General features: G+C 46.1%; 1 protein-coding gene across 2 annotated transcripts in view; it reads left to right on the top strand.

The window, feature by feature from the left end:
* The first annotated feature begins 4,006 nt into the window (after positions 1–4,006).
* The window catches only part of TAF2 (TATA-box binding protein associated factor 2), a 118,803-nt gene continuing 108,964 nt past the window's right edge, over positions 4,007–13,845 (top strand). For both annotated transcript variants that reach the window (XM_052651634.1, XM_052651633.1), the window contains exons 1-2: positions 4,007–4,361; positions 4,972–5,025. In XM_052651634.1, coding sequence (XP_052507594.1) covers positions 4,278–4,361; positions 4,972–5,025 — 138 coding nt within the window. In that variant the 5' untranslated portion in view covers positions 4,007–4,277. The remainder of the gene's footprint in view (positions 4,362–4,971; positions 5,026–13,845) is intronic.

The following is a 13,845-nucleotide window of genomic DNA, read 5'->3' as shown; positions in this document are numbered from 1 at the left end:
AAACCATAGCCTTGACTAGATGGACCTTAGTAAAGTAATGTCTCTGCTTTTGAATATGCTGTCTAGGTTGGTCATAACTTTTCTTCCAAGGAGTAAGTGTCTGTTAATTTCATGGCTGCAGTCACCATCTGCAGTGATTTTGGAGCCCCCCAAAATAAAAGTCTGACACTGTTTCCACTGTTTCCCCATCTATTTCCCATGAAGTGATGGGACTGGATGCCATGATCTTCGTTTTCTGAATGTTGAGCTTTAAGCCAACTTTTTCACTCTCTTTCACTTTCATCAAGAGGCTTTTTAGTTCCTCTTCACTTTCTGCCATAACGGTGGTGTCATCTGCATATCTGAGGTTATAGAAATTTCTCCCGGCAATCTTGATTCCAGCTTGTGTTTCTTCCAGTCCAACGTTTCTCATGATGTACTCTGCATATGTTAAATAAGCAGGGTGACAATATACAGCCTTGATGTACTCCTTTTCCTATTTGGAACCAGTCTGTTGTTCCATGTCCAGTTCTAACTGTTGCTTCCTGACCTGCATACAGATTTCTCAAAAGGCAGGTCAGGTGGTCTGGTATTCCCGTCTCTTGAAGAATTTTCCACAGTTTATTGTAATCCACACAGTCAAAGGCTTTGGCATAGTCAATAAAGCAGAAATAGATGTTTTTCTGGAACTCTCTTGCTTTTTCCATGATCCAGTGGATGTTGGCAATTTGATCTCTGGTTCCTCTGCCTTTTCTAAAACCAGTTTGAACATCAGGGAGTTCACAGTTCATGTATTGCCGAAGCCTGGCTTGGAGAATTTTGAGCATTACTTTCCTAGCATTTGAGATGAGTGCAATTGTGCGGTAGTTTGAGCATTCTTTGGCACTGGAATGCAAACACCTTTTCCAGTCCTGTGGCCACTGCTGAGTTTTCCAAATTTGCTGGCATATTGACTGCAGCACTTTCATAGCATCATCTTTCAGGATTTTAAATAGTTCAACCGGACTTCCATCACCTTCACTAGTTTTGTTGGTAGTGATGCTTTCTAAGGCCCCCTTGACTTCACATTCCAGGATGTCTGGCTCTAGATTAGAGATCACACCATCATGATTATCTGGGTCGTGAAGATCTTTTTTGTACAGTTCTTCCATGTATTCTTGCCACCTCTTCTTAATATCTTCTGCTTCTGTTAGGTCCAGACCATTTCTGTCCTTTATCGAGCCCATCTTTGCATGAAATGTTCCCTTGGTATCTCTAATTTTCTTGAAGAGATCTCTAGTCTTTCCCATTCTGTTCTTTCCCTCTATTTCTTTGCATTGATCGCTGAAGAAGGCTGCCAGTAGGTGCCCAATATGCTATTGGAGATCAGTGGAGAAATAACTCCAGAGAGAATGAAGGGATATAGCCAAAGGAAAAACAATACCCAGCTGTGGATGTGACTGGTGATAGAAGCAAGGTCTGATGCTGTAAAGAGCAATATTGCATAGGAACCTGGAATGTCAGGTCCATGAATCAAGGCAAATTGGAAGTGGTCAAACAAGAGATGGCAAGAGTGAACTTCGACATTCTAGGAATCAGCGAACTAAAATGGACTGGAATGGGTGAATTTAACTCAGATGACCATTACATCTACTACTGCGGGCAGGAATCCCTCAGGAGAAATGGAGTAGCCATCATGGTCAACAAAAGAGTCCGAAATGCAGTACTTGGATGCAATCTCAAAAACAGCAGAATGATCTCTGTTCGTCTCCAAGGTAAACCATTCAATATCACAATTATCCAATTCTATGCCCCAACCAGTAACGCTGAAGAAGCTGAAGTTGAACGGTTTTATGAAGACCTACAAGACCTTTTAGAAATAACACCCCAAAAAGATGTCCTTTTCATTATAGGGGACTGGAATGCAAAAGTAGGAAGTCAAGAAACACCTGGAGTAACAGGCAAATTTGGCCTTGGAATGCGGAATGAAGCAGGGCAAAGACTAATAGAGTTTTGCCAAGAAAATGCACTGGTCGTAGCAAACACCCTCTTCCAACAACACAAGAGAATACTCTACACATGGGCATCACCAGATGGTCAACACCGAAATCAGATCGATTATGTTCTTTGCAGCCAAAGATGGAGAAGCTCTATACAGTCAACAAAAACAAGACCAGGAGCTGACTGTGGCTCAGATCATGAACTCCTTATTACCAAATTCAGACTTAAATTGAAGAAAGTAGGGAAAACCGCTAGACCATTCAGGTATGACCTAAATCAAATCCCTTGTGATTATACAGTGGAAGTGAGAAATAGATTTAAGGGCCCAGATCTGATAGAGTGCCTGATGAACTATGGAATGAGGTTCATGACATTGTACAGGAGACAGGGATCCAGACCATCCCCATGGAAAAGAAATGCAAAAAAGCAAAATGGTTGTCTGGGGAGGCCTTACAAATAGGTGTGAAAAGAAGAGAGGTGAAAAGCAAAGGAGAAAAGGAAAGATACAAGCATCTGAATGCGGAGTTCCAGAGAATAGCGAGAAGAGATAAGAAAGCCTTCTTCAGTGATCAATGCAAAGAAATAGAGGAAAACAACAGAATGGGAAAGACTAGAGATCTCTTCAAGAAAATTAGAGATACCAAGGGAGCACAATAAAGGTGACTTAAATCACTCTACAGGACAGTTCCTGGTCTTCGTTTCCCTTGGCCCATCTTCTTACTTCTTTCCCCAAATCTGATCTGTTCCAGGGAGCTCCCTAAGGTCCATGCGCAACTTTTTGCTAAAGATGGATTCCACCACAGAGATTACTGGGGGTATTGGTGACCTGCCTCCCTTTTCTACCTCCGAGGAGCCTTTTTGGACCTGAGGGGTCAGGAAGTTTCCTTGACCTCAGGAATGGTCATCTTATCTCTATTCCAGCAGAGCTCAGCTTCTGCAACTAGCTTTGTCCTTGGAGTGTGGGGAAAACAAAGCTTCAGTTCTTCTCCACGTGACAGACACCAGCTGCCCAGCCCAGGGGCCCCTCTATCTCCTACCTCAGATATGCACTTTGGGATGAAAGTCTGTGTACTACTTACTGCTTATTTGCCTCCCATTCTTTCCTTAACCCAGTGACCTCTTTTTAACCCAGTTGCATCTATCTTGCTAAATATTCTCCATCTTCCATGCAAAATGGTATTAAAAAGTCTGTAATTCAAGAACACCCTTTTCAGTACTAATCCCCTGTGAAGAATAACAATAGTTTATCATCCTATAATGAAGGATACTGACACAGGTAATACTCAAAAACGACAAGTAATTTCTGGCTTTGGAATGCTTGATAAAGTTATTTTACATCTTTATTTTCCTGGTATGTTTTCCTTTAGACCAAAGTTCAAATTAATTTTAGCTAATGAACCTGTCATCAGGACAGGTGGAAGGGTTAAACCTGGTCCAAAGTTAAAAAAAATAAAGTTAATAATCCACAACCAAGATTCAACTGTCACTGGAATTTACAACCGTTTTATTCTCAAGCACATGAAATGCAGATGACTTCAAAATAGTTCGGTGTTTCAGTATTTCTGCATCTGTATAATCCACTTATTTAATTAATTTTTCAATAAATACCGAGGCAGCAATGCCTAGTGAGGACGTGAATTCGAGTTAGACTCCCTGAGGTGTAATCTCGTCTTTTCCAGCCGAAGTCACAGCTCCGGTGAGTTGAGGGTTCTTTCTACACAGTGCCCGGACGGACGCCTCCTGGTTTCCTAGGTCTCGGCCCCTGGCGCTTTGAAAACCTCGTCCCCATGCTTTTCAGTGTTTGCGCTACATCTTCATTCCTCTAAAATTTGATGTTTCTCCTTTCCGTTCTGCTGTCCTCGCGTCATCCACAAAACATCTGTCAAGTTTCCTCAGCTTCAACGGTTTTCAGCCGCCGTCTGCACATTAATCGGCAGACGCAAACCCGGGCGCTCGCTAAGCCCCGCCCACGGACCACAGGACTTCCGGCTGCCGCCTCAGCACTGCCCTACTTCCGCTGACGTCAGGGGTCAGGGGTGCCGAGAAAGATGTCGGCTGGCGGGCGTCGTTCTGCGCTTCTGTGGGGAGGGTCTCCGTGACAGGCGCTCGACGGAGACGACGGACGAGCCGAGTCCCCAGAGCGAGGGTGAGGGGCGGCCGCGGCGGATCGGGCAGGGCCGGGCGTGGTGCCCAGGGCGCCCCCGCCGCGGGCCGTGACTTTTGGGAGCGTGCGGGAACGGGGAGCGTCGGGTGCCCAAGGCCCGTGATGCCCCGCCGCCGCCCGGGAGGCCGGGAAGCCGAGCTCCGCGGGGCCCCCGATGCCGCCGACTGGCTCTGACCCCGCCAGAATGAACAGGAAGAAAGGAGACAAGGGCTTTGAAAGCCCAAGGCCGTATAAATTATAAGTATTTTTTTCTTTATCTCCCTTTTTTCTGGGGCTTCCCGGGTGGCTCAGACGGTTAAGAATCCGCCTGCAGTGCGGGAGACCCAGGTTCGATCCCTGGGTCGGGAAGATGCCCTGGGGGAGGGAAAGGCTACCCACTCCAGTGTTCTTGCCTGGAGCATCCCAGAGGAGCCTGGCGGGCTACAGTCCATGGGGTCACAGAATGGACACGGCTGAGCGACTAACACTTCTAGGTTTGGTTTTCCTTAGTTATAATTAATCAGTTTCACTGATCGCTTGAAACTGACTTAGTGGGCCTGGAAAGCCTAGTGGGAAACGAAGCCGCCCACAGTTTTGTAGGGCGAAAATGTTTTCAATGACAATGTAATTTCAGCAGATTTACTGCCCTTTTCAGATTAATGTACCTTTTTCTTAAATTGTATTTTTGTCCAAAAAAATTTACTTTCGTGGCTGTTGCTGAATTTTAAATAAGTTACGCTAATTTGTAGGGTTTTAGCATGAAAGGTAAGTATGATTTTGAGTTGCTTAGAACGCAGTTCTTGTTCACACTGGGATCGAATTATATGTTATTTAATAATTGAAATATTTTCTTTATTCTTTAATGTACAACCCATCAGGTCGTCTGCATCAACAACATAAACTTCCAGAGAAAATCTGTCGTGGTAAGTATATCCTCAGCAATTGTAAGCGATAACAACAGCATGCTTTACAATACTTAGAAACTTTCCGGGTCATGGGTTTTGAGAACAGATACGAATTAGAATTCAAACATGTATGACTTCAGGAGCCATGGCCTTACTACTATACTGACCAACACCTCAATTCTCCCTTTCCTTTTCTCCTGTTTTCTGATAAAAATTTATTTCTCTTAGTATGTTGTGGAATATGAAAGTCTACATTACCAAACATTTTAGATTTGTCTACGAAACAAGAATAAGTCCACAGTGAGAATTTTTTTTTCTGTGAAAAATTTAAGGCTGATACACAAACTGACTTATTATTAACTTGACTGTTCAGAGGCTGCTTTTGTTTTTCTAATTTTTGCCTGACCTTGTTTCCCTGGCATTGCTTTGTAGTAAAGTTCTAGATAAAGGTGTTTGAAACCTAGTAATTGCCCCCCTCCCCGCCCCCCATCCCCTGGCCAGTTTAGATGTATGGACTGTTATATCCCTATGGGTTGATAAATATGCATATATATATCCATATATGATATATATGCAAATATCTATGTGGATTGATATATTTGTTCTAGAAACGCCGTTGATAGCCTGAGACCCAGGGTTATGAATCTGCAGAGCTCCCTTTTCTTCTATTTTCCATTTCCTCTTTGTGCCTCTTGTTTGACCACCCTGACCAGCAGCCGGAGGCTAGTGCCCAGTTAATGCATCTTCTGGATAGAGAGTAGGGTTAGAGGGCAGATTAGGAAGGGCAAAAGGAAGATATCTACAACAGTCTAACCCCTTTTGCCCCCAGATCATCCGCTCAACACTTCTGTTTAGATGACAGTGTTCCCAGCTTAAGGAAGTCCCATCAGCTATTGTAGCATTAGTTATGTTGTGGCATTAGCTAACTACCTGCTTTCGTAAGTAAAGTTTTATTTGAACACAGCTACACCCGTTTATTTATAAACTGTCTAAGGCTGCTTTGGAGCTACAATGGCAAAGTGGAATAGCTGTGAAACTGTGAGGCCTGTAATATCTATTTAGTCTCTGGCCCTTTAAGAAAAAGTTTGCTGATCCCTGAAGTAAACCATTTGTGTGAAGAAATGGCAGTTTCAGCATTTTTCCCACCTGAAATATTAGCTATCGCCTGTAATGGAAGAAAGATGGGTAAAGAATGTGAAAATTAGTGACTATAGCCTTTGCTTTCTTCAGTTGATATCAAGGTCAAAGTTGATCAACACAGCTTTCTTCCACCTATTCCATTTTTCTCTTTCCTTTTGACAGCATTTCTTTTGGTCTGTCATAGACCTTCATTTTGCATCCTTGCTGCTTTTGACTTCATTTGGGTTGTTGCAGTTTTCCATTGATTAGGGCTGTTTGTCAAGAGGACCTCAGAGGCCTTCCATTGAACCCCCTGAATTGCAAATGGAATTCTTGCTTCTGTTGTGTAACAGAATCTCAGTTGCTGCTAGTCTTTCAGCCAGGACAGTGACCCCTTTCTGTGCCTGTTGGTTCAGTGGCATGAGGAGCCCCAAGTGGTTTAGTCTCAGCTTCCAGTTTAATAAAGCCGTGGCTCCGTGCCCTGGTAGATGCGTTCTTCCTTTGGCCACTAGGCTTCTGAACGCCCCGAACCTGAAGTCTTCAAGACAGGAAGCAAAATCCTTTCAGTGGCTTTTTGAAGCAGTAATGAGCGTAGTCACTCCCGCTTTTGCCCCTTGGCTCCCAGGTCTGTTTGGCTGTGCAGAGATGACCTAATGTTACAATAGCGGCCACAGGTTTAGGATGGCCTCCTGTTGGAGGTCTCAGTTGGTGCTGTAGCTAAGCCTGCAGCAGTTGATCATGTTGGCCACTTCTGGATGAGAGGACAAAATTAATTTTACATGTAAAATTTATGTGTAAATTCTGCCACACTTTTCTATACACATGGAAGTGTGTATGGGATAGTATGTTGACATGGATGGCTTTTTGGAAGTAAATTGTATTAACAGGGAAGGAAAATCTAGAGTATGTGTGTTTATAAGGATAAATTACTGTCTCCCCTCTACGATACCAGCTGTCTAATGTAGTCATTTTCCTGCTGAGTGACTAACTGATCCTTCCTGGGAAGATGCTTTGCTAGAAACTTATTTTGATCCTCTGCTGTGGGGAGGCGGGCACTCAGCATTGATGGTGACCAGATCAGGCTTTGTTGAGGGCAGAGCACGTTGTTGGGCTCCTGTGTAGCCTCCGTTCTTGCCACCATGACATCTTTGTGTATTAGAGTAGCTAGGGAAAGAGTCTGTGGACATCTGCTGGATAGATAATCTTGCCAGTTGATTTTTGAGGGCCCCCTCCACAGTCTCTGAGGATGCCTCTGTTGGTCATTTATGTGATAATATTTTCATATTATACCTACTCTGAGAAATTCATGTGTACACTTCCTTTTCCCATCACCCTCTTATTTTCAGTGTTCTAGTCTTGTTCTTTACACAGTTCTAGCCAGCTGGCCAACCTAGCAGCCGCCCCTGGACCCCTGCAGACATGGACTTGGTCCATTTCTGCTTCTGTAAACACCGTACTGCCTGTTCTGTTTGCTGGCGTCCTGCCCACAGTAGGGTTTTCTTCCGCTCTTACAGGACTACACTTCAGTGAGTTCTGATGGCAGTTACCATCCATTTTCAACTGTGCTAGCATGCTGTACAGACTTATTCATAATTCAAGCTTGTGTTTTGTCTTGTTATTAAACATGGGGAACTCTCCATGAGGTCATGGGTGTGGATTGAGGGGAAGTGGAGATTTGACGGGAGCAAGTCTCTTTGGGTTCTGAGTCAGTGGCGCATGCTGTTTGCTTTTTGTGCCTTAGGAGCCTTCTTGGGCCTGGTCCGGAGGCGGTGTTTCCATTAAAAGGTGCCAAGCTGCTGCATGCACTCAGGTCATGATGGCCATTTCAGGCTAACAGAGACTGCCTGAAGTGTCTGGAAGGCCCATGGTCATGTGTCCGGTCTCTGCTGCAGGGTCTCGTAGCAAAGCAGCAGTTGCTTTGCACATAAAAAATAGTTGCTGGCAGAGGAGGTCACGGGTCTGCTCTGAAACCCCGGAGTGGCAGTGCAGTGTCATCCTGCTGGAGAAAGCCAGAGCCAGTGCGGCATGCCTGTCTGCTGGGCACAGCCCAGTGCCTCTGGCTCCGCTGAGTCATACGGCCCAAGTGGGGCTGCTTGGACCACAGCCTGGACCCGCTGCAGAGCTCTGTCTTGTTCTGGACCTCTTCCAGAAGATGATTCCAGAAGTCCTAATGATTGCCTAGTAAGCGATATGCCTGAATGTATAGATTGCTTTCTGAATGCAAAAAAGCCTCCCAATTTTCCTGCCTTCTTTTTTTCCCCCTTTTGGTGGGAAGTGCAAAGTGCAGTAACTTTGACTTTAGGTTTATTTTTACGTGCCTCCGACCACTGGACTCTTAGAAGCTCTATTGATGTGACAGTCCCCTGAATGCCCGTGAGATTTAACTCTCAGCCTCTGCCATCCCCGAGTTTTCTAGTAAGGCGGGTCGGGAACCTGCTTTTCCTTTCTCACCAGGATAATGAGGTGCTGTCGGTATAATACACCAGTGTAACTCACTCTGGGCTATCCTGTGGTCAGGAGACTTTTGAACTTCGTTTTGACTGAGCAGAAAGTTGAGAGAGTTACTGGATGATAGTGATGGGGTTCTCATGTCTAGAAGACAGCCTGCTTCTGTTTTTTTTTCCTGATGGGAATTGAGGGGGGAAAAAATTGCTTGATGATTCATGGCAATATTTGCTACCAGGAGCTGTGCTGATTTGCTGCAGTCAGAGTATGACTTCTGCAAACGTGGTTGTGGTTGGCAAGTTTGTGATAGTTCACGATCATTCTGCAAGACCCACTTGGCTTTTGCACTGGCCAGATAGCTGAGTTAAGTGAAGGGGGCGTAGGCGTCGTCCACGTCTCCGGGGGCGCTGATCTCTGCCATTCCCAGAGGTGCCAGGTTGTCTTGAAGGTTGTGTTGAAGGGGGAGGGGTGGCCCGTTGGTGTCCACTCAGCCCTTCCGCTGGAGACCTCACTCAGAGAGATCAGAGAATGACTGTGAGGTTTGCCAGTTACTGAAATGTATCCTGTATGTTTGGACTGCGTAATAAACACCAGGCCTACCCTGAGATAGATGTGGGAACCCCTTAAACCCCTTTATTACTTGACCTCCAGAGGTCGCCAGCCTGGGGCATTCCCTAGCAGTTCAGTGGTTAGGACTCGGCATTGTTGCTGCCGAGGGCCCAGGTTCAATCCCTGGTCAGGGGACTAAGATAGCATAAGCTGCACTGTCTGGCAAAAACAACCCCTCTCCGCATCCCCTCAACACTCTCACATGCACGCACGCACACATGCACACGCACACCCTGACTTCCAGTCTGCCTAGTGAACTGTTGTAAAGTTCTGGGACTCCAGGGATTAGTGTCAGTTCTGAACCAAAATATAGTTAACTCCAGGAAAGGGGCAAAAAATAATTTATGTGAGGTGACATAGAAGTTAAGATTTAAAAGAAAGATAAGAGAGAGTTGACATGTTCGTAGGCGTGGGGGAAAGTCCTGTGAAAGGAGAGATTGTAGTTACAGGAGAAGGTAGTTAATAGAGCACGGCTTCTGAGAGCACTACAGAGCGGGGCCTCTAGCAGAGGAGTGGAAGGGACTCTTCAAAACGGGGGGAGGAGACAGGCGCGTGTAGCCGGAGGGCGAGAGACTTGATAGTCGACAGGAGAGTGGGTCAAGGTAAGGCTCTTAGACGGCCAAGGAGGACAGCAGCCCTGAAAACGCCAGGGAGGGTTTCAGAGAGAGACTGGAGGAGGCCAAGGAGCAGGAGTGGGCCACGGGGTCGGCAGGAGGGCTGGCAGTAGGGCAGGCATTGCGGACACTTGGGTGTGAAGCGTCTGCGTCAGGGCTGTGCCGAGCAGTGACGGTGTGTCTCCCCGTGTGTGACCTTGACTGCTGTCCCGGAGTGGCTGCGAAGATGGTAGGAGCGGAAATGCAGGAGCTGAGAAGCAGCGTTCCTGCCAGATCAGCTGTATCCACGTCCGTGGCCCAGCGTGGCGGCTGAGATGGGGTAGAAAGGCAGAAAGGGAAGGTGGGAGCTTCCAGCGCATCAGGGAAAGGGGTAATGTTAATGAAAGGAACAGAGGATGGTGTTCAGTGCGGCGTGAGCACATAGGAGAAGAAGCAGAGTCTACGAAGAATAACAAAAGCTTTCACTGGATGCCAGCGTGACTTTAAGGGCTTTCCTTGTTTTAAATTGCTCAGTTACAATAGGACCAAAAGGTAGGTAGTATTGCTGTTCTTGTTTTGCAGATGAGGAAACTGAGGTACGGGCTTCCCAGGTAGCTCAGCAGTATAGAATCCTCCTGTCAGTGCAGGAGACAAGAGACGCAGGTTCAGTCCCTGGGTCAGGAAGCTCCTGTGTAGTAGGACATGACAACCCACTGCAGTATTCTTGCCTGGAAAATTCCATAGACAGACGAACCTGGCAGGCCCTTAGTCCGTGGGGTTGCAGAGTCAGACATGACTGCGTACAACACCACCACCACCAGAAACTGAGGTATGGAGAGCTGGAGGGACTTAGCTCACGCTCTTCCACCTGCTGAGTAGTGGAGCTGGGGCGTTAGGAACTCGAGGACACCGTTCTGCCCTCGCTCTCACAACCTGTGCTGCAGGAAAGCCTGAATAAAAGAATTTATAGCTTCTTTTCAAAGGGGTATCGAGAGATGTTTCATCTAAGGCGGGGAAGTAAAGGAGCTTTAGAAAAGGTTGAATAGTGCGAGGGACTCTAGGAGGACGGACGGTCGGGGTGAGGTGCTGGGGCAGGAGCGAGAGCAGGAAGAGGGGGCGGTTTGCAGCCCTGGAGGCTGCATCCTGCGCCAGCTGGGGCTGCCGGCGCTGGGGCTGCCGGAGCTGGGGCTGCTCTGCCCGCGCTGGGGCTGCCGGAGCTGGGGCTGCCCTGCCGGAGCTAGGGCTGCCGGCGCTGAGGCTGCCAGAGCTGGGGCTACAGGGTTGCAGGCCAGTCAGTGGGTCTGTGCCTGGCAGGCAGGTGCAGATTAGGGCTCTAGGTGGTGTCAGAGACCTGATGACTCAAGGGGGCTGGGCTTTCCCTATCGTGACGAAGTGTACTCCATTCACTGTTTCATTACTGTTAACCTTAGTTTAGAAAGCCAAAGCTTATTCTTCTGTCTCATGTAACTACTTCTTGACAGCAGTTTCCATAATCTTTTTTGGTTCACTTTGGATGTTATCTTAGGAAATGGCAACCCACTTCAGTACCTTTGCCTGGAAAATCCCATGGACGGAAGAGCCTGGTAGGCTACAGTCAGTGGGGTCCCAAAGAGTCCGACACGACCGAGCAACTTCATTTTAGTTTTGCTTACAGTCTTTCGGCTAATCCAGGATCATTCATGTCGATTGGTCATTGGATTGCTGATGTGCTAGTTAAGGGAATTTCGGTCTTTCTGCAATTGCTCACAGTTTCAGTTCAGTTCAGTCGCTCAGTTGTGTCTGACTCTTTGCGACCCCATGAATCGCAGCACACCAGGCCTCCCTGTCCATCACCAACTCCCGGAGTTCACTCAGACTCACGTCCATCGAGTCCATAATGCCATCCAGCCATCTCATCCTCGGTCGTCCCCTTCTCCTCCTGCCCCCAATCTCTCCCAGCATCAGAGTCTTTTCCAGTGAGTCAACTGTTCACATGAGGTGGCCAGAGTATTGGAGTTTCAGCTTCAACATCAGTCCTTCCAAAGAAATCCCAGGGCTTATCTTCAGAATGGACTGGTTGGATCTCCCTGCAAGCCAAGGGACTCAAGAGTCTTCTCCAACACCACAGTTCAAAAGCATCAATTCTTCCGCGCTCAGCTTTCTTCACAGTCCAACTCTCACATCCATACATGACCACAGGAAAAGCCATAGCCTTGACTAGATGGACCTTTGTTGGCAAAGTAATGTCTCTGCTTTTGAATATGCTATCTAGGTTGGTCATAACTTTTCTTCCAAGGAGTAAGCGTCTTTTAATTTCATGGCTATAGTTACCATCTGCAGTGATTTTGAAGCCCAAAAAATAAAGTCTGACACTGTTTCCACTGTTTCCCCATCTATTTCCCATGAAGTGATGGGACCGGATGCCATGATCTTCATTTTCTGAATGCTAAGTTTCAAGCCAACTTTTTCACTCTCCTCTTTCACTTTCATCAAGAGGCTTTTTAGTTCCTCTTCCCTTTCTGCCGTAACGGTGGTGTCATCTGCATATCTGAGGTTATTGATATTTCTCCTGGCAATCTTGATTCCAGCTTGTGTTTCTTCCAGTCCAGCGTTTCTCATGATGTACTGTGCATGTAAGTTAAATAAGCAGGGTGACAATATACAGCATTAATGTACTCCTTTTCCTATTTGGAACCAGTCTGTTGTTCCATGTCCAGTTGTAACTGCTGCTTCCTGACCTGCATACAGATTTCTCAAGAGGCAGGTCAGGTGGTCTGGTATTCCCGTCTCTTGAAGAATTTTCCACAGTTTATTGTGATCCACGTAGTCAAAGGCTTTGGCATAGTCAATAAAGCAGAAATAGATGTTTTTCTGGAACTCGCTTGCTTTTTCCATGATCCAGTGGATGTTGGCAATTTGATCTCTGGTTCCTCTGCCTTTTTAAAACCAGCTTGAACATCAGGGAGTTCACGGTTCATGTATTGCTGAAGCCTGGCTTGGAGAATTTTGAGCATGACTTTACTAGCATGTGAGATGAGTATAATTGTGCAGTAGTTTGAGCTTTCTTTGGCATTGCCTTTCTTTGGGATTGGAATGAAAACTGACCTTTTCCAGTCCTGTGGCCACTGCTGAGTTTTCCAGCATATTTGCTGGCATATTGAGTGCAGCACTTTCACAGCGTCATCTTTCAGGATTTGAAATAGCTCAACTGCATCTGAATGCCGAGTTCCAAAGAATAGCAAGGAGAGATAAGAAAGCCTTCCTCAGCGATCAGTGCAAAGAAATAGAGGAAAACAACAGAATGGAAAAGAGTAGAGATCTCTTCAAGAAAATTAGAGATACCAAGGGAACATTTCATGCAAAGATGGGCTTGATAAAGGATAGAAATGGTATGGACCTAACAGAAGCAGAAGATATTAAGAAGAGGCGGCAAGAATACACAGGAGAACTGTACAAAAAAGATCTTCACGACCAAGATAATCACAGTGGTGTGATCACTCATCTAGAACCAGACATCCTGGAATGTGAAGTCAAGTGGGCCTTAGAAAGCATCACTACAAACAAAGCTAGTGGAGGTGATGGGATTCCAGTGTAACATATAGTAGTGCCTAATAATAGCCCTTATAATTAATTGTTGTAATCTTGTTCTCTATGGTTATTGCATGAGTTTTATTTTAGATATTCCTGAGATTTTCAACCCTTGAAATGTTACTGTTTCATGCCCTTCCATATTTTGTGTTTTCAACCCAGAATATTAAACTCACTGGACATACATTCCATGTTTCACTGGTCTGTCTTTCCCATTTGATTCAGAGCAGGAGGGTAGTGGACAGTGGATGTAACTGTCTCTCGTGTCTTTTGGACCTGCTTCCGATAGCTTGCTCACCGCCAGGCTGAGGTGGTGGAACTTCATGGCCTTTGGGACTGTTTGGTAGAAAATCATCCAGCACTCTGAAGTGTCTGCTGCTCTTGGAGGCTGCAGTTGATTTTTTCCTCCTTGCCTGAATTTCTTGTAACTCTTGCTGCCTCACGTGTCCCGATTTACCTCCCGTGAGCAGAGATGCATACTTGTTAGCTTTGGTGGTATAGTTTT

This window comes from Budorcas taxicolor, chromosome 14, assembly GCF_023091745.1.
Source record: "Budorcas taxicolor isolate Tak-1 chromosome 14, Takin1.1, whole genome shotgun sequence".
Lineage (NCBI taxonomy): Eukaryota > Metazoa > Chordata > Mammalia > Artiodactyla > Bovidae > Budorcas > Budorcas taxicolor.
The sequence above is the reverse complement of the archived record's forward strand: the minus strand, read 5'-3'. Positions and strand labels throughout refer to the sequence as shown.